Source organism: Hylobates moloch, unplaced genomic scaffold (genome assembly GCF_009828535.3).
Source record: "Hylobates moloch isolate HMO894 unplaced genomic scaffold, HMol_V3 SCAFFOLD_3, whole genome shotgun sequence".
NCBI lineage: Eukaryota > Metazoa > Chordata > Mammalia > Primates > Hylobatidae > Hylobates > Hylobates moloch.
This window is the reverse complement of record NW_026652278.1, coordinates 143,927,971-143,948,972: the sequence shown is the minus strand read 5'-3', so window position 1 is coordinate 143,948,972 and position 21,002 is coordinate 143,927,971. Positions and strand designations below refer to the sequence as shown.

The 21,002-nt window shown below is 38.9% G+C and overlaps 1 protein-coding gene across 11 annotated transcripts in view; it reads right to left on the bottom strand.

Annotated features, from left to right (window-relative positions):
- Nucleotides 1-21,002, bottom strand: part of ARFIP1 (ADP ribosylation factor interacting protein 1) — a 132,507-nt gene that overhangs the window by 64,915 nt on the left and 46,590 nt on the right. For all 11 annotated transcript variants that reach the window (XM_058436831.1, XM_058436834.1, XM_058436829.1 and 8 more), the window contains one exon: nt 16,175-16,276. In XM_058436831.1, coding sequence (XP_058292814.1) covers nt 16,175-16,267 — 93 coding nt within the window. In that variant the 5' untranslated portion in view covers nt 16,268-16,276. The remainder of the gene's footprint in view (nt 1-16,174; nt 16,277-21,002) is intronic.

Genomic DNA, 21,002 nt, shown 5'->3' with positions numbered 1-21,002 from the left:
CATTTTTTCATATCTTTGTTGGCTGCTTGTATGTCTTCTTTTGAAAAGTGTCTATTCATGTCTTTTGCCCATTTGTTTAATGGGGTTGGTTTTTTGCTTGTTCAATTGTTTAAGTTCCTTATAAATTCTGGATATTATACCTTCGTCAGATGCATAGTTTGCAAATATTTTCTCCCATTCTGTAGGCTGTCTGTTTACTGTGTTGGTAGTTTCTTTTGCTATGCAGAAACTCTTTAATTAGGTCCTACTTGTCAATTTTTTTGTTGCCATTTCTTCTGAGAATTTATTCATAAATTATTTCCCAAGGTCAATGTCCAGATGGTGTTTCCTAGGTTTTCTTCTAGGATTTTTATAGTTCGAGGTCTTATCTTAAATCTTTAATCCATCTGAAGTTATTTTTTATATATGGTGAAAGACAGGGGTCCGGTTTTACTCTTCTGCATATGATTATCCATTTATTCCATCACCATTTATTGAATAGAAAGTCCTTTCCTCATTGCTTATTTTTGTTGACTTTGTCAATAATCAGATGGCTGCAGATGTGATGCTTTATTTCTGGGTTCTCTATTCTGTTTCATTGGTCAATGTGTCTGTTTTTGTACCAGTACCATGCTGTTTTGGTTACTAGAGCCTTAGAGTATAGTTTGAAGTTGCAAAATGTGATGCCTCCAGCCTTGTTCTTTTTGCTTAGGATTCCTTTGGCTATTTGAACTTTTTTTGGTTCTATATGAATTTTAGGATAGTTTTTTCTAGTTCTGTTAAAAAATGATACTGGCAGTTTGATAGAAAAGCACTGAATCTGTAGATTGCTTTAGGCAATATGGCTATTTTAATGGTATTGATTCTTCCAAATCATGAACATGGAAGGTTTTTCTATTAGTTTGTGTCATCTGATGTGTATATTTTTGTAACAGCAGGTACAAACAGAAATAATTAACTTTATTATGTTGAATTTCTTTAAGGAGGTGAAATAGGTTATTGCTTCTATGGAGGCTTGCCCACTGATAAGGTTCATATTCAATAAGGAGAGACCACACCAAGACAACCTATGTTTTCCTTTTCTGCCTTCCAATAGAAAGTAAAATAATTGCAAGGGAATCTTTAAAAAGAGAATTTAATATAAGTCAATCAGTGAATTCACAAAGAAGGAAATTATTGGCTTTGAATGAGCAAATAACTCATACTGATATGTTGCAGTTTAATTCACTTTATTCTAATAAAACTTTTCATTGCAAATTTTAGCTCCAGATTGACTGCAAGAACAAATCAGCAATCCTGGGAGGACTCACAGACCCTCTGAAGGAAGCGGACTGCTCCCGGAGGACCCAGGAGACACCCCAAATACTGTGAGTGCCCCAACTACGGAAGTGGGAAAGGGAGAGCCTCCTCTCCCAAACACACACTCCCACTGGAGAGGGTGAAGGTCTGTTCGTGGGAGAAGTTTCTGACTTTACCTAAAGCTGAGTCAAGTTTAGAGAGCCAAGAGAAATACAGGGGTACAGGAAGCAGTGGAAAGGCCCTGGGAGCTCGCTGGGTCCCCTAGCAGGCCATTCCTGCCTGGTACCACAGGGATCCATCAGGAGGGTGACCAGAGGAGCAGGGGGTAAAACTCCACAGTGAGAAGGAAATCTCCAGCTGAACTTTGTAACAATTTGAACCGTGCTAGAAGCCTCCTGGCCAGAAGTCGGGGGAGGGCACAAATCCAGTGTGCAGACTCCACAGGCCATGAAAGAACCAAGCCCTTTCCTTTCACAGCTGGAAGGTGGGTAGCCTGGGTCAGGTTTTCAAGCCCATCAAGCTCTCTGCCGTGAAACAGACTCAGGGCTGTTGGTGGGGGCACGGTGGGAGTGAGAACAGCCCTTCAGTTTGCGTGCGAGCTGCGTGAGGCCTGTGACTGCCGGCTTTCCCCCACTTCCCTGACAACCTGCGTGACTCAGCAGAGGCAGCCATAATCCTCCTAGGTACACAACTCCAGTGACCTGGGAATCTTACCCCCATCCCCCAGAGTAGCTGCAGCAAGACTCGCCCAGGGAGAGTCTGAGCTCAAACACAACCAGCCCTGCCCCCCACCTGATGGTCCCTCCCTACCCACCCTGGTAGCTGAAGACAAATGCGCATACTCTTGGGAGTTCTAGGGCAGTGCCCACCACCAGTCCCTCTCCACATTACTACAGCTGATGCTTTCTGGAAAGCACCATCTCCTGGGAGGAGGCCAACCAGCACAAAAATAGAGCATTAAACCACCAAAGCTAAGGACCCTCATGGAGTCCACTGCACCCTCTGCTACCTCCACTGGAATAGGTGCTGGAATCCATGGCTGAGAGACCCATAGATGGTTCACATCACAGGACTCTGTGCAGACAACCCCCAGTACCAGCCTGGAGCCAGGTACACTCTCTGGGTGGCTAGACCCAGAAGAAAGACAAAAATCACTGCAGTTTGGTTCACAAGAAGCCACATCCATAGGAAAATGGGGAGAGTACTACATCAAGGGAACACCCCGTGGGACAAAAAAATCTGAACGACAGCCTTCAGCCCTAGACCTTCCCTGACAGAGCCTACCCAAACAAGAAGGAACCAGGAAACTGACCCAGGTAATATGACAAAACAAGGCTCTTCAACATCCCCCCAAAAAATCACAGAAGTTCACCAGCAACAGATCCAAACCAAGAATCCCTGATTTATCTGAAAAAGAATTCAGGAGCTTAGTTATTAAGCTAACCAGGGAGGGACCAGAGAAATGCGAAGACCAATGCAAGGAAATCCAAAAAAAATGACATAAGAAGTGAAGGGAGAAATATTCGAGGAAATAGATAGTATAAAGGAAAAACAATAAAAAATTCAGGAAACTTTTATGGACACACTTTTAGAAATCCAAAATGCTCTGGAAATTCTCAGCAGCAGAATTGAACAAGTAGAAGAAAGAAATTCAGAGCTCGAAGGCAAGGTCTTCGAATTAACCCAATCCAACAAAGACAAAGAAAAAAGAATAAGAAAATATGAACAAAGCCTCCAAGAAGTCTGGGATTATGTTAAACGACCAAACCTAAGAATAATCGGTGTTCCTGAGGAAGAGGAGAATTCTAAAAGCTTGGAAAACATATTCAGAGGAATAATCAAGGAAAACTTCCCCAGTCTTGCTAGAGACTTAGACATCCAAATACAAGAAGCACAAACAACACCTGGAAAATTCATTGCAAAAAGATCCTAGGCACAATGTCATCGGGTTATCCAAAGTTAAGATGAAGAAAGAATCTTTTTTTTTTTTTTTTTTTTTTCAGCAGTTGCAAGATTTAACAGAGTGAAAACAGAGCTCCCATACAAAGGCAGGGGACCCAAAGAGGGTGCCCATTGCTGGCTCGAATGCTTGGATTTATATCCCGATCATTGTCCCTCCAGCTGTGCTCTCAGGTGATAGATGATTGGCTATTTCTTTACCTCCTGTTTTTGCCTAATTAGCATTTTAGTGAGCTCTCTTTACTATCTGGTCGGGTGTGAGCTAAGTTGCAAGCCCTGTGTTTAAAGGTAGATGTGGTCACCTTCCCAGCTAGGCTTAGGGATTCCTAGTCAGCCTAGGAAATCCAGCTAATCCTACCTCTCAGTGCCCCCTCTCAACAGGAAAACCCAAGTGCTGCTGGGGAGGTTGGCTGATGACCGCTCTAACTGCTTCCTGCTGAATTGGGGTGTAGTAGGGGCTGTGCAGTTGAGATTTTCTCCAGAGGGGTGTCTTCGATGTCATTAACATTGGAGCATGTGGGCTAGCAGGCTGGTCCAGGGGTAGAAAGAATCTTAAGAGCTGTGAGACAGAAGCACAAGGTTACCTATAAAGGAAAACCTATCAGATCAACAGCAGATTTCTCAGCAGAAATCCTACAAGCTAGAATGGATTGGGGCCCTATCTTTTGCCTCCTCAAACAAAACAATTATCAGCCAATAATTTTGTATCCAGCAAAACTAAGTATCATATGAAGGAAAGATACAGTCGTTTTCTGACAAACAAATGCTGAGAGACTCTGCCGTTACCAAGCTACCACCACAAAAACTGCTGAAAGGGCTCTAAACCTTGAAACAAATCCTGGAAACACATCAAAACAGAACCTCTTTAAAGTATAAATCATACAGGACCTATAAAACAAAAATACACATTAAAAAGCAAAAACAAAAAACAAAAGTACATAGGCAACAAAGAGCACAATGAATGCAACCGTACCTCACATTTCAATACTAACATTGAATACAAATGGTCTAAATGCTCCAATTAAAAGATACAGAACTGGCCGGGCATGCTGGCTCATGCCTGTAATCCCAGCATTTTGGGAGGCTGAGGGGGGTGGATCATGAGGTCAGGAGATTGAGACCATCCTGGCCAACATGGTGAAACCCCATCTCTACTAAAAATACAAAAATTAGCTGGGCATGGTGGCATGTGCTTGTAATCCCAGCTACTCGGAAGGCTGAGGCAGAAGAATCACTTGAACTCGGGAGGTGGAAGTTGCAGTGAGCCGAGATCACGCCACTGCACTCTAGCCTGGCAACAGAGCGAGACTCCATCTCAAAAAAAAAAAAAGATACAGAAGATACAGAACTGACTGGGTGCGGTGGCTCATGACTATAATCCCAGCACTTTGGGACGTCGAGGCGGGTGGATCACCTGAGGTCAGAAGTTGGAGACCAACCTGGCCAACACGGTGAAACCCTGTCTCTACTAAAAATACAAAAAGTAGCTGGGCGTGGTTGTGGGTGCCTTGTAATCCCAGCTACTCGGGAGGCTGAGGCAAGAGAATCACTTGAACCCAGGAGGTGGAAGCTGCAGTGAGCCGAGATTGCGCCATTGCACTCCACCCTGGGCAACAAAAGTGAGACCCTGTCTCAAAAAAAAAAAAAAAAAAGATACAGAGCCACAGAATGGATAAGAACTCACCAACCAACCACTTGCTGCCTTCAGGAGACTCACCTAACACATAAGGACTCAGATAAACTTAAAGAAAGGGGTAGTAAAAGGCATTTCATGCAAATGCACACAAAAAGCGAGCAGGGATAGCTATTTTTACATAAGACAAAACAAATTTTAAAGCAACAGCAATTAAAAGAGACAAACAGGGGCATTATATAATGGTAAAAGGCCTTGTCTAGCAGGAAAATATCACAATCCTACACAAATATGCACCTAACACTGGAGCTCCCAAATTTATCAAACAATTACTAATAGACCTAAGAAATGAGATAGACAGCAACACAATAATAGCGGGGGATTTCAATACTCCACTGACAGCACTAGACAGGTCATCAAGACAGAAGGTCAACAAAGAAACAATGGATTTAAACTATACCTTGGAACAAATGGACTGAACAGATACATATAGAACATTTCATCCAACCACCACAGAATATACATTCTATTCAATAGCACATGGAACTTTCTCTAAGATAGAGCATATGATAGGCTACAAAACGAACCTCAATAAACTTAAGAAAACTGATATTATATCAAGCACTCTTTCAGACCACAGTGGAATAAAACTGGAAATCAACTCCAAAAGGAACCTTTGATACCATGCAAATACATGGAAATTAATAAACTGCTCCTGAATGAGCATTGGGTCAAAAATGAAAACAAGGTGGAAATTAACCTATCAAAACTCTGGGAAACAGCAAGGTGGTACTAAGAAGTGCAAAGAGGTGCTAAACGCCTACATCAAAAAAACTGAAACAGCACAAACTGACATTCTAAGGTCACACCTCAAGGAACTAGAGAAACAAGAACAAACCAAACCCAAACCCAGCAGAAGAAAGGAAATTACCAAGATTAGAGCAGAACTAAATGAAATTGAAACAAACAACACAAAAAAATACAAATAATAAATGAAACAAAAAGGTGGTTATTTGAAAGATAAATAAAATTGATAGAACATTAGCAAGATTAACCAAGAAGAGAGAAAATTCAAATAATCTCACAAAGAAACAAAACAGGAGATATTACAACTGACACCACTGACATACAAAAGATCATTCAAGGCTACTATGAACACTTTTACACACATAAACTAGAAAATCTAGAAGAGGTGGATACATTTCTGGAAAAATACAACCTTCCTAGCTTAAATCAGGAAGAATTTGATACCCCGAGCAGATCAATAACAAGCAGCAAGACTGAAATGGTAATTTTAAAATTACCAACAAAAAAAGTCCAGGACCAGAGAGATTCACAGCAGAATTATACAGAAATTCAACAAAGAATTGGTACCAATCCTTCTGCCACTATTCCACAAGAGAGAGAAAGAAGGAACCCTCCTTAATTCATTTTATGAAGCCAGCATCACCCTAATACCAAAACCAGGAAAGGACATAATCAAAAAAGAAAACTACAGACTGATATCCTTGATGAACATTGATGCTAAAATCCTTAACAAAATATTAGCTAACCAAATCCAACAGCATGTCAAAATGATAATCCACCATGATCAAGTGGGTTTCATACCGGGGACACAGGGGTGGTTTAACATATGCAAGTCAATAAATGTGATAAACCACATAAACAGAATTAAAAACAAAAGTTAAATGATCATCTCAATAGATGCTGAAAAAGCATTTGACAAAATCCAGCATCACTTTATGATTAAAACTCTCAGCAAAATCAGCATGCAAGGGACATACCTTAATGTAATAAAAGCCAACTATGACAAACTCCACAGCCAACATAATACTGAATGGGGAAAAGTTGAAAGCATTCTCTCTGAGAACGGGAACAAGACAAGGATGCCCACTCTCACCACTCCTCTTCAACATAGTACTGGAAGTCCTAGCCAGAGCAATCAGATAAGAGAAAGAAATAAGGACATCCAAACTGGTAAAGAGGAAATCAGACTGTCACTGTTTGCTGACGATATGATTGTTTACCTCGAAAACCCTAAGGACTCCTCCAGAAAGCTCCTAGAACTGATCAAAGGATTCAGCAATGTTTCCAGATACAAGATTAATCTAGGCAAATCAGTAGCTCTTCTATACCCCAACAGTGACCAAGAGGAGAATCAAATCAAGAACTCAGCCCCTTTTACAATAGCTGCAAAAAATAATAATAATAAAATACTTCGGAATATACCTAATGAAGGAGTCAAAAGACCTCTACAAAGAAAACTACAAAACACTGCTGAAAGAAATCACAGATAATACACACAAATGGAAACACATCCCATACTCATGGATGGGTAGAATCAATATTGTGAAAATGACCATACTGCCAAAAGCAATCTACAAAGTCAATGCGTCCCCATCAAAATGCCACCATCATTCTTCACAGAATTAGAAAAAACAATTCTAAAATTCATATGGAACCAAAAAAGAGCCCACACGGCCAAAGGAAGACTAAACAAAAAGAGCATATCTGGAGGCACCACATTACCTGATTTCAAACTATACTATAAGCCATCACCAAAACAGTGTGGTACTGGTATAAAAATAGGCATATAGATCAATGGAAGAGAATAGAGAACCCAGAAATAAACCTAAATACTTACAGCCAACTGATCTTTGACAAAGCAAACAATAACATAAAGTGGGGAAAGGGCACCCTTTTCAACAAATGGTGCTGGGATAATTGGCTAGTCACTTGTAGGAGAATGAAACTGGATCCTCATCTCTCACCTTATACAAAAATCAATGCAAGATGGATTAAGGACTTAAACCTAAGACCTGAAACTATGAAAATTCTAGAAGATAACATTGGAAAAACCCTTCTGGACATTGGCTTAGGCAAGGATTTCATGACCAAGAACCCAAAAGCAAATGCAATAAAAACAAAGATAAATAGCTGGGACCTAATTAAACTAAAGAGCTTTTGCATGGCAAAAGCAACAGTCAGCAGAGTAAACAGACAACCCACAGAGTGGGAGAAAATCTTCACAATCTATACGTCTGACAAAGGACTAATATCCAGAATCTACAACGAACTCAAACAAATTAGTAAGAAAAAAACAAATAATACCATCAAAAAGTAGGTTACAGATATAAATAGACAATTCTCAAAAGAAGATATACAAATGGCCAACAAACATATGAAAAAATGCTCAACATCACTAAATGATCAGGAAAATGCAAATCAAAACCACAATGTAATATCACCTCACTCATGCAAGAATGGCCATAATTGAAAAATCAAAAAACAGTACATGTTGGTGTGGATGCGGTGAACAGGAAACACTCCTCCACTGCTAGTGGGAATGTAAACTAGTACAGCCACTATGGACAACAGTGTGGAGATTCCTTAAAGAACTAAAAGGAGAACTATCATTTGATCCAGCAATCCCACTCCTGGGTATCTACCCAGAGGAAAATAAGTTATTATGCAAAAAAGATACTTGCACACACATGTTTATAGTGGCACAATTCACAATAGCAAAATCATGGAAACAACCCAAATGCCTATCAATCAATGAGTATATAAAGAAACTGTGGTGTATATATATGATGCAATATTACACAGGCATAAAGAGGAATGAATTAACAGCATTTGGAGTGACCTGGATGAGATTGGAGACTACTATTCTAAGTGAAGTAACTCAGGAATGGAAACCAAACATCGTATGTTCTCACTGATTATGTGGGAACTAGGCTATGAGGATGCAAAGACGTAAGAATGACACAATGAGCCGGGCGCGGTGGCTCAAGCCTGTAATCCCAGCACTTTGGGAGGCCGAGGCGGGCGGATCACGAGGTCAGGAGATCGAGACCATCCTGGCTAACACGGTGAAACCCCGCCTCTACTAAAAATACAAAAAATTAGCCGGGCGTGTTGGCGGGCGCCTGTAGTCCCAGCTACTCGGGAGGCTGAGGCAGGAGAATGGTGTGAACCCGGGAGGCGGAGCTTGCAGTGAGCCGAGATCGCGTCACTGCACTCCAGCCTGGGGGACAGAGAAAGACTCCGTCTCAAAAAAAAAAAAAAAAAAAAAAAAAGAATGACACAATGGACGTCAGGGGTTTGGGGGAAAGAGTGGGAGGGGGACAAGGGATAAAATATGGTGCAGTGTATACTGCTTGGTGACGGGTGCACCAAAATCTAACAACTCACCACTAAAGAACTTATTTATGTAACCAAATACCACCTGTACCTCAATAACTTATGGAAAAATAAAAATAAAAGATAAAATAAACCTTTTTATTCTAAAGTTAAAATTTGAGAGGAAGGGGAAAAAAAACTTGCTTCAGTGCCACTCAAAGGCAAATAAAGGTTCTTAAGACTCATGAATGAGTTTAATGTCCAAGGCAACCTCAAAGAACAAAGCTGGAGAAATAAACTACCAGGTATCAAGATTGGAGCTGATATTTGCTCCAGTTTTAATTACTGTAGTAAATAAATAAGACAATGTGTTATTGCTTCAAGGTCAGACCAAAAAAAGAAGAAAGAAAAGAGATACCAGAAACAGACCTACACATATACAATCATCTGAAAACAAAGCCCCCAGTGGAGGAAGGATAGTCTTTTTTTCTCCCAGCTTTATTGAGAGATAATTGACAATTAAAATTGTATTTAATTGTAAGGTGTACAATGTGGTTTCAATTTACATACATACTATGAAAGGATTACCACAATCAATCAAACTAATTAGCATATCCATCACTTCACAGTTATCATTTTTATTTGTATGTGTGGGTGAGAATACTTAAGATCTACTCTCAGCATATTTCAAGTATATAATACATTACATAATTAATAAACTATAGTTAACATGCTATACATTATGCCTCCAGAACTTACCCATCAACTGCAGGTTTGTATCCTTGTATCAAAATCTTCCTCCCCCACCTCCTCAACCTATGGTTTGGATGTTCGTCTCCAAATCTCATGCTGAAATGTGATTCTCAATGTTGGAGATGGTGCTAGGAGGGAGATGACTGGATCATGGCAGCAGATCCCTCATGAATGGTTTAGGACCATCCCACATGAGATCTGGTTGTTTAAAAGACTCTGGGTCCTCCCCCTTCTCTCTTGCTCCTGCTCTCACCATGTGATGTGTCTGTTCCCCTTTTACCTACTACCATGATTAGAAGCTTCTTGAAGCCCTCAACCAGGAGCAGATGTTGGTACCACGCTTCCTTTACTGCCTGCAGAACTGTGAGCCAAATAAAACTCTTTTCTTTATAAATTACCCAGTTTCATGTATTTCTTTATAGCAACATAAGAATAGACTAACACAGAAAATTGGTACTGAGGAGTAAGTATTGCTGTAAAAGTTCCTGAATATGTGGAAGCAGCTCTGGAACTGGGTAACGAGCAGAGGTTGGAAGAGTTGAGAGGGCTCAGAAGAAGACAGGAAGGTGAAGGAAAATTTGGAACCTCTTAGAGACTGGTTAAATGGTTGTGACCAACATGCTGATAGAAATATGGACAGTGAAGTCCAGGCTGACAAGGTTTCAGATGGAAATGAGGAAGCGATTGGGAACTGAAGTAAAGGTCACCCATGGTACACCCTAGCAAAGAGCTTGGCTGCATTGCATTCATGTCCTAGGGATCTGTGGAAGTTTGAACTTAAGAGTGACAAATTAGGTTATCTGGCAGAAGAAATTTCTGAACAGCAAAGCATTCAAGAGTGACCTGGCTGCCTCTAACAGCCTAAGATCAGATATGAGAGCAAATAAATGACTTAAAGTTGGAATGTATATTTGAAAGGAAAGCAGAGTATAAAAGTTTGGAAAATTTGCAGGCTGGCCCTGTGGTAGAGAAAGAATATGAGCAGACTGTGGAGCAGCCACTTGCTAGAGAGATTAGCGTGACTAAATGGGAGCCATGTGTGAACATCCAAGACAATAGGAAAAAGGCCTTAAAGGGCATTTCAGAAGTCTTTGGGACAGCCCCTCCTATCACAAGACCAGAGGCCTAGGAGAAAAGAATGGTTTTGTGGGCCAGATCCAGGATGCTGCTGCCCTGTGCAACCTTGGGACACTGCTCCCCACATCCCAGCTGCTCCAGCTGCCACTTTGGAGAGTATAAGCTGCCATATGTCTTGGCAGCTTCCACGTGGTGTTAAGCCTGTAGGTGCAGAGAATGCAAGAGTGAAAGAAGTTTGGCAACTGCAGCCCCCACACAGAGTCTCCACTGGGCCACTGCCTAGGAGAGCTGTGGGAAGGGAGCCACCACCCTCCAGACCCGAGAATGGTAGAACCACCAACAGCTTGCAATCTCACTGTGGAAAAGGCACAGGCACTCAACTCCAACCAGAGAGCAGCGATGGAGGCTGGGGCAGAGCTGCCCAAGGCCTGAGGTGTCCATGCCTTGCACAAGTGTGCCCAGGATGCAGAGCACAGAGTAAAGGAGATGGTTTTGGAACTTTAAGATTTAAAGATTTCCCTGCTGGGTTTCAGATTTTTGTGGGGCCTATTCCCGTTCTTTTGGCCAAATTCTCCCTTTTGGAATGGGAATGTATACCTGATACCTGTACTACCATTGTATCTTGGGAGTAAATAACTTGTTTTTGGTCACACACACTCATAGATGGAAGAAATTCGTCTCTAGTTGAGAGTTTAGACTTGAGAGTTAATACTGGAATGAGTTAAGACTTTAGGAAACTATTGTGAAGGCATGACTAGATTTTGAAATGTGAGAAGAACAAGAGATTTAGAGGGCTAGGGGCAAAGTTTGTCTCCTCCAAATCCCATGTTGAAATGTGATTCCCAATGTTAGAGGTGAGGCCTTGTGGGAAGTGACTGGATCATGGGGGCGGATTCCTCATGAATGGTTTAACACCACTCCCACGGTAATAGGTGAGTTCTTGCTCAGTTAGTTTACACAAGATCTGGTTGTTTAAAAGAGTCTGGGACTTCCGCCTTTTCTCTCTTGCTCCCTCTCTCACCATGTGATGTGCCTGCTTTGCCTTCCCCCATGAGTAAAAGCTCCCTGAGGCCCCACTAGAAGCTGAGCAGATGTTGGCATCATACTTCCAGTACAGCCTGCAGAACTGTGAGCCAAAACAAAATCCTTCTTTATAAATTACCTAGCCTCAGGTATTTCTTTACAGCAACTCAAAAATGGACTAACATACTCCCTATAATCACCTATCTACTACCTGTTTCTATGAATTCAACTTTAAGATTCCACATGTAAGTAGAGAATCATGCCATATTTGTTTTCCTGTGCATAGCTTATTTTACTTAGCCTAGTATCTTCTAGGTTCATCTATGTTGTTACAAATGGTAAGATTTCTTCCTTTTTAATAGAGCCTGAATGATATCGCATTGTCTGTGGGTATATGTGTATGTATATTTTCTTTATCCATTCACCCATTAATAGACACTTAGGTTATTTCCATATTTTGGCTATTGTTTATAATGCTGCAAAGAACATGGGAGTGCAGATAACTATTCAAGATAGTGATTTAATTTCCTTTGAATATATACCCAGAAATAGAACTGCTAGATCTTATGGTCGTTCTACTTTAATTTTTTAAGGAATTTCCATACTGTTTTCTACAACAGATGTACCAACTGACATTTCCACTAACAGTATATAAGGGCCAACATTTATCTTTGGACTTTTTGATAATAGTCATCCTAATAGGTATGAAGTGATATCTCATTGTGATTTTGATTGGCATTTCTCTGATGATTAGTGATGTTGAGCACCTTTTCACATACCTGTTGGCCACTTGTACTTTTTTTTTTTTTGAAAAATGTCTACTCAAATCCCCAGTTTTAAATTGAGTTGTTTTTCTGCTATTGACTTGTATGAATTCTTTATATATTTTGGATATTAACACTTTATCAGATATATGGTTTAAAAATATTTTCTCCCATTCCATAGGATGCCTTTTCATTTTGATTGTTTCCTTTGCTGTGCAGAAAGTTTTTAGTTTGACGTAGTCCCACTTGTTTATTTTTCTTTGTTGCCTGTGCTTTTGACATCATATCAAAAAATCATTGCCAAGACCAATGTCATGGAGCTTTTCCCCTATGTTTTCTTCTAGAAGTTTTATAATTTCAGGTCTTACAGTTAGGCTTTTAATTTATTTTGACTTAGTTTTGTGTATGGTGTAAGATAAGGATCCAATTTAATTTCTTGCATATGGATAGAAAGAAGAGTCTTTTCAATACACAGTGCTGATCAACCGAATATCTACATGAGAGGAAGAAAAATCTTGGTCCCTACTGCACATCATACACAAAAACTAATTCAAGATGAAACACAGACCACAGTGTGAAAAACAAAACAACACAACTTTTAGAAGAAATAAAGTGTCTTCAAGATACTGAAGTAGGCAAAGATTTCTTAAATGGAACATAAAAATTACTAGAGAAGCAAACACTGAGAAATTGGACTTCATTAAAGTTAACAACTTCTGTTCATCAAAAGATGCCATTAATAGAGTACAAAAGCAAGACATAGACTGGAAGAAGATATTTGCATATATACATCCAAACAAATGGCATATACCCAGAATACGTAAAGAACGCCTTCAAATAGATTAGAAAAAAGACACACACCCAGTAGAAAAATGGGCAAAAGGCTTGGAAAAGTACTTTATAAAAGACAATCTCCAATGGTTAATAAGAATATGAAAATGTGCTCAACATCATAGTCATCAGGGAATTGCATTTTATAACCACAATGGGATACCATTATAAGAACGGCTAAAATTGAAATGTAAGACAATATGAAGAGCCAGTAAGGATGTGGAACAACTAGAACTCTCATTCATTGCTGGTGTTGTCAACTGGTCCAACCATTCGCCAAACATTCATATACTCGTGACCTGGCAATTTCACTCTTGGGTACGTACCCAACAGAAACAAATAATCAAGTACACCAAAAAATCTGTACAAAAATGGTCACAGCAGCTTTATTCATAATAATCACAAACTGGAAACAACCTAGATAACCATCAGCTGAAGAATGGATATACAAACTGTGGTATATTAACACACTGGAAAACTATACTACAATTTTAAACACTGAAATACTCGGCGGGTGGGGGCAAAGGGAGGGAGAGCATTAGGACAAATACCTAATGCATGCAGGGCTTAAAACCTAGATGATGGGTTGACAGGTGCAGTGAACCACCATGGCACAGGTATACCTATGTAACAAACCTGCACGTTCTGCATATGTATCCCAGAACTTAAAGTAAAATTTAAAAAAAAAGATTGAAAAACTGCCATAAGCAACAATATGACTGAATCTCACAGACGTTGAGTGAAAGCCAGTTGAAAAAGAGTACACACTGTATGATTCCACTGATAGGTAGTTCAGAAACAGCCAAAAGCAATTTATGATTATAGGGTTAGGTTAATGTGGTTATCCCAGGATGGGGTGAGTTGTATTGCCTAGAGGGCATAAGGAAGCCTTCTGAGGTCCTGGAAATGTTCTACATCTCTATCTGAGCGGTAGTTCTCTTGAGCGGTACACTTAACAGTTGTGCTTTCCGCTGTGTAGAAGCTATACCTCAATAAAGAAGAACAAGAAGAAAAATAGGCTTAAGATGGCAAGTGACTTCCCTAACCATGAATGCAACATTTTCTATGTACTGCATTATTCTTGGATAAAGGTCCTTAGCTTTCATCAGATTGTCTTTTAAAATATCAACTACCTGATGACAGATATTTTTGTTCACTGTATATCCCCAGTACCTGGTACAGAGCAGATATTCAGTAAATACTTGCATAGTAAGTTTGCAAAAACAGCTGTTACCAAAAATAAGATGAAGAAATCATGAACTTGAATCTTGGCATCATTAGTATTAAAATTAGTAAAAGTTTATCAAGTAATTGGTATAGTCTAATGATGCTAACTTGAGTTTCTTTATTATGCAGGTACGTCTTGGAAAGACTAAAATCTGAAATGAAAATTTCTTTTGTGTGCTCAGAATTTAAAAGTCTCTTGGTTCTATGAGTCACTCTATATTGGACCACAAGTGCTCAGAAACCAAGTTAAAGCACTTGCCATTAAAATAAACCTCAAGCTTGAAGACATACTAGTTCCTTTCAAAAGACTGTTAATGCAAAAATAAATGAAATTCAGTGGACTTTTCTACTATTATTTAAACTGATCTATTTATAACAGTGATTCTCAACCAAGGAGGAATTTCTCCCCTCTCCTGGAGACATTCAGCAATATCTGGACATTTCTGCTTGTCATAATTGCAGGGTACTACTGGCATCTATTAAATAGTAGGAAGAGGCCAGGGATGTGCTAACCATCCCACAATGTATAGGCTAATACACCCAACAAAGTATAATTTGGCCCAAAGTGTCAACAGTGCTAAGACTGAAAAATCCTGATTTAAGTTATCACCTTCTGCTAACTAAAAGATTTTATTCTTAAACATATGGAGTAAAGAGTCCTATTTAAACTACATAATAATTTAAGTACATTTCAACCACTATTTTTTCAAAAGTATGAAAACTCTATTTTTAAAGTTGTACACTTGCATCAAATGTCATAAAAAGGAAAGTTTAATGCAAGTATCTCCAGAAATAATAACCATCACTATCATTTCTACAACTATATTAGACGTATTACTTATCTCATTTAATATTAATATCTTCATGAAAGTAAATAAGACATTCATTACAGAGATTAGAAAACAAAAACCTGAAGAGATTAAATAAATAACTGGCTCAAGGTTATACTGCTATAACCTTGAAGAAATGTGGCATAGCTGAAATTTGAACCCAGATTATCTTCAAACCCATGGTGTTCCCATTAAAATGCACTAAAATTAAATTTCAACTGAGAGACAGATCAAAATTAAATGCACCCCAAGTATCATTTTCCACTAAGTCAAGTATGGCACTTTAGAAAATGAACAGCAAAATCAGAAGTGGCTATTTAGAAATTATATACTAAATGACATACACATAGAAAAGATATTAGTGCCGATTTTAAAAGGATAATCTTTTTATTACAAACAGAATTAAGCAGTCTTATAAAGTTAGATACCAAAATCATCAGACATACTCTTGTGCTGATCAATTACTGAAAATAAACCAAAGCCTAATAGTTTACTGGTCTGGAGCTTAATCTTGACAAACTACTAAAATGGACTTCCTTTTCATCCCTATATAATAACATTAGATTCCTGACTGAAGCCAATCTAAGAAAACAACCCTATATTAAATTCTATTACTTTCATCTCAACATTTAAAGACTTATGATTCTTTGCATTAAGAGAAAGAAAAGTGTCCTTACCCTATTAAAGCCATGTTCACAAGAGTCATCAACTTCTCCATTACTAGTCACTGGAATTTCTGCTGCTGAATTTTTGGGAGATTCTTGAGCCATGGTAGACTCCTAAAACAAAAGAAGAAAAAAAACACCATAACTAATACCAAATCATAAAGACTGTATTCATGTTTATAGTACTTACAAGCCACTGTTTTAATATTTTTTATCATTGCAACCTACCAAATACTTGTATAATAAACAGAATACATATATAATTTTAAAATTCCATCTGGCAGCTTTAACTTCACTTAACTTAAACTTCTTAATTAAAAACGAGTTACATATTTGTTGTAGGTACCAGAGGCACTATCCTTGTCTCTTAAATAGTGTTATGATAGAACACCACTTACAATTGGAAAAAAAAAAATTACAGAAAGCCAAGCTTGGTTGATAATTCAACTACAGCAGCTCTATTTTTCCAACTGGAGTATTGTGAAGACAAATGAGAGCACAGGGCAGAGTAAATTAGGTTGGTAACAGATCACTAGCTTAAAAATCCACAAACTTGGCCGGGCACGGTGGCTCAAGCCTGTAATCCTAGCACTTTGGGAGGCCGAGGTGGGCGGATCACGACGTCAGGAGTTCGAGACCATCCTGGCCAACATAGTGAAACCCTGCCTCTACTAAAAATACAAAAAAAATTAGCGGCGGGCGCCTGTAGTCCCAGCTACTCGGGAGGCTGAGGCAAGAGAATGGCGTGAACCCGGGAGGCGGAGCTTGCAGTGAGCCGAGATGGTGCCACTGCACTCCAGCCTGGGGGACAGAGCCAGATTCTGTCTCCAAAAAAAAAAAAAAAAAAAAAAATCCACAAACTTTAGTTGACAAGTGTTATCAAAATAATTCTGTGTCTATTACCAGACTTCAAGACTAGCTGGAAAGCTACAGTAATCAAGACAATGTGGTATTGGTGAAAGAACAGACAAATAGGTCAGTGGAATAGGGAGCCCAGAAACAGACCCACATTAATGTAGTCAACTGGTCTCTGACAAAGTGGAAAGGCAATGCAAAGGTGAAAAGACTGTATTTTCCACAAAGGTGCTGGAATAATGGTGCTGGACATCCACATGCAAAAAATGAATCCAGATGAAGACCTTACACTTTTCATAAAAATTAACTCAAAATGGATCACAGACCTAAGTGCAAAATGCAAAACCATAAAGCTCATAAAGGGAGCATAGGAGAAAACCTAGATGACCGTGTTATGGTGATGACTTTTTAGATACAACACCAATGCCATAATCCATGAAAGTAAAAACTGATAGGCCGTACTTCATTAAAATTTAAGATTTCTGCTCCACAGAAAACAATATGAAGGAATGAGAAGACAAGCCACAGACTGGGAGAATGTATCTGCAAAGAACACACCTGATAAAGGACTGTTATCTAAAATATACAAAGAATTCTTAATACTCAACATTAAGAAAACAACCCAACTAAAAATGGGCAAAAGATCAGAACAGATGTTTTATCAAACAGATGTTTCATCAAAGACAATGTAAAGATGGCTAGTAAGCATATGAAAAGATGTTCAACATCATATGTCATAAGAGAATTGCAAATTAAAACAATAATGAGACACTATAACAAACCTATTAAAGTGGCCAAATTCTATAACACTGACAACACCAAATGCTGACAAGGATGTGAAGCAACAGGAACTCTCACTGCTAGAAGGAATGCAAAATGGTACAGCCACTATGAAACAGAGTTTGTCGGTTTCTCGCAAAATTAAACATACTCTTACATATGATTCAGCAATTGTACCCTTTGGTATTTGCCCAAATGAACTGAAAACTTACTTACCCACAGAAAAATTTACATACGGATGTTTACAGCAGCCTTATTTATTTATAACAATTTATAATTGCCAAAACTTGAAAGCAATCAAGAGACCCTTCAGTGAACAGATAAAATGTGGTACATACATAAATGGAAGATTATTTAGCACTAAAAGTAAATAAGCTATTAAGTCACAAAAAGACATGGGGGAAATTTATGCAAATTACTAAATGAAAGAACCTAGGCCAAGTGCAGTGGTTCCTGTCTGTAATCCCAACACTTTGGGAGGCTGAGGCAGTAGATCGCTTCAGCCCAGGAGTTTGAGACCAGCCTGGGGAACATAGCGAAACCCCGTCTCTACAAACAATACAAAAATTAGCTGGGTGTGCTGGCGCATTCCTGTAGTCCCAACTACTTGGGAGGCTGGGGTGGGAGGATCATTTGAGCCCAGGAGGTAGAGGCTGCTGTGAGCCAAGATCACAACACTGTACTCCAGGCTGGGCAACAGAGCAAGATGCTGTCTCAAACAAACAAAAAACCCAATTTGAAAAGGCTACATACTGTATGATTCCAACTACATGATGTTCTGGAAAGGGTAAAACTATGGAGGCAGTAAAAAGACGAGTGGGTGCTAGAAGTTAGTGAGGAAGGAAGAACAGGCTGAACACAGAGGGTTTTTAGGGCAGAGAAACTTTTCTGTATACTACAGTGGCGGATACATGTCATTATACATTTGTCAAAATCCACAGAATGTACACCACCAAGAATGAACCCTAAGGTAAAGTACGAACTTGGGGTGATGATGTGTCAATGTAGGGTCATCACGTTTAACAAATGTACCAGTCTAGCAAGGGATGTCAACAGTTGTGCATGTGTGGGAACAGGCAGTACAGGGGAACTCTCTGTGCCTTCTCCTCAATTTTGCTGTGAAAACTGCTCTTGAAAATAATTAAAAATAGTAATAATGCTGTCTAAATCTGCCACTGCTTCTAAATTATGACCTTATGAAAGAATTGTTCCTAGTTTCTTTTTAAAAATTATTGTAAAAAACACGTAACATAAAAATTACCATCTTAACCTATCTGTATAGTTCAGTACTGTTAAGTATATTCAGATTATTATGCAATCAATCTCCAGAACTTTTTCATCTTATAAAATTGAAACGGTATAACCCATTAAATTGCCCTCCATTTTCCACATCCCCACAGCATCTGGCAACCACTACCCTATTTGTTTCTATGAATTTGACTACTCTAGGTAAGTGGAATTGTACAGTATTTATCTTTTCGTGATTGGCTATTTCACTTAACATACTGTCTTCAAGGTTTATCCATGTGGTAGCATGTGTCAAAATTTTCTTCCATTTTAAGGCTGGGTAATATTTTCTTGTAGGTATATATCACATATATGTATCCATTCATCCCGTGATGGATACTTGAGTTGCTTCAAACATTTAGCTATTGTGAACAATGCTGCTACAAACATGGGTGTGCATGATCCTGCAAGATCCTGCTTTCAATTCTTTTGGATACATACCCAGAACTAGTATTACTAGATCATACTGTAATTCTATTTCTTAAATAAAATTTTTTATTTCAATAGCTTTAGGGGTACAAGTGGTTTTTGGTTACATGGATGAAGTACGTAGTAGGGAAGTCTAAGGTTTTAGTTCACCCATCACCTGAGTAGTGTACATTGTACCCTACAGGTAGTTTTTTATCCCTCACTCCCCACCACCCTCCCCTCTTCTGAGTCTCCAATGTCCATTATGCCCCTCTGTGTGCTTTTGTGTACCCACAGCTAGGTCCCCACTTATAAGTGAGAACATGTGGTATCTGCTTTTTTGATTCCTGAGTTGCTTCACTTAGAATAATGGCCTACAGTTCTATCCAAGTCACTGCAAGATATTATTTCATTCTTTTTTGTTAAGTAGTATTCCATGGTACATATAAACCCCATTTTCTTTATCTACTCATTGGTTGTTGGGCACCGAGGTTGATTCCATATCTTTGCAACTGTGAACTGTGCTGCAATACACCTATGTGCAGTTTCGATATAGTGACTTTTTTTCCTTTGGGTAGATACCCAGTAGTGGGAATGCTAGGTTAAATGGTAGATATACTTTTACTTCTTTGAGATCTCTATATAATGTTTTATCACCAGCAACGTATAAGCATTCCTTTTTCACCACATCCACGTCAACATCTACTGTTTATTGACTTTTTAATCATGGCCATTCTGGGTGGGGTAAGGTGGTATCTCACTGTGGTTTTAATTTGCATATCCCTGAAGATTAGTGATGTTGAACATTTTTTCATGTTTGTTGGCCATTTGTGTATTTCTTTTGAGAAATGTCTGTTCATGTCATTTGCCCACTTTTTAATGGAATTACTTGTTCCTTGTAGATTCTGGATATTGGTTCTTTGTCAGATCCATAATCTGCACATATTTTCTCCCATTCTGTAGGTTGTCTGTTTATTCTGATGATTATTTCTTTTGCTGTGCAGAAGCTTCGTTTAGTTAAGTAGCATTTATTTATCTTTGTTTTTCTTGCATTTGCTTTTGGGGTCTTAGTCATAAATTCTTTGCCTAGGCCAATGTCCAGAAGAGTTTTTGCTAGGTTTTCTTCTAGCATGTTTATGGTTTCAGATCTTAAGTCTTTAATCCATCTTGAGTTAATTTTTGTATGTGGTGACAGGCAAGGGTCCATCCAGTTTCATTCTTCTACATGGTTATCCAATTTTCTCAGCACCATTTATTGAATAGTGTGTCCTTTCCCCACTCTGTTTTTGTATGCATTGTCAAAGATCAGTTGGTTGTATTTGGCTTTATTTCTGGGTTCTCTATTCTGTTCTATTATTCTACGTATCTACTTTTATGCCAGTACCACACGGTTTTGGTTTACTATAGCCTTATAGTATAGTTTGAAGTGGGGTAATGTGACGCCTCTAGATTTATTCCTTTTGCTTAGGATTTTGGCTATTTGGGCTCTTTTTTGGTTCCATATGAATTT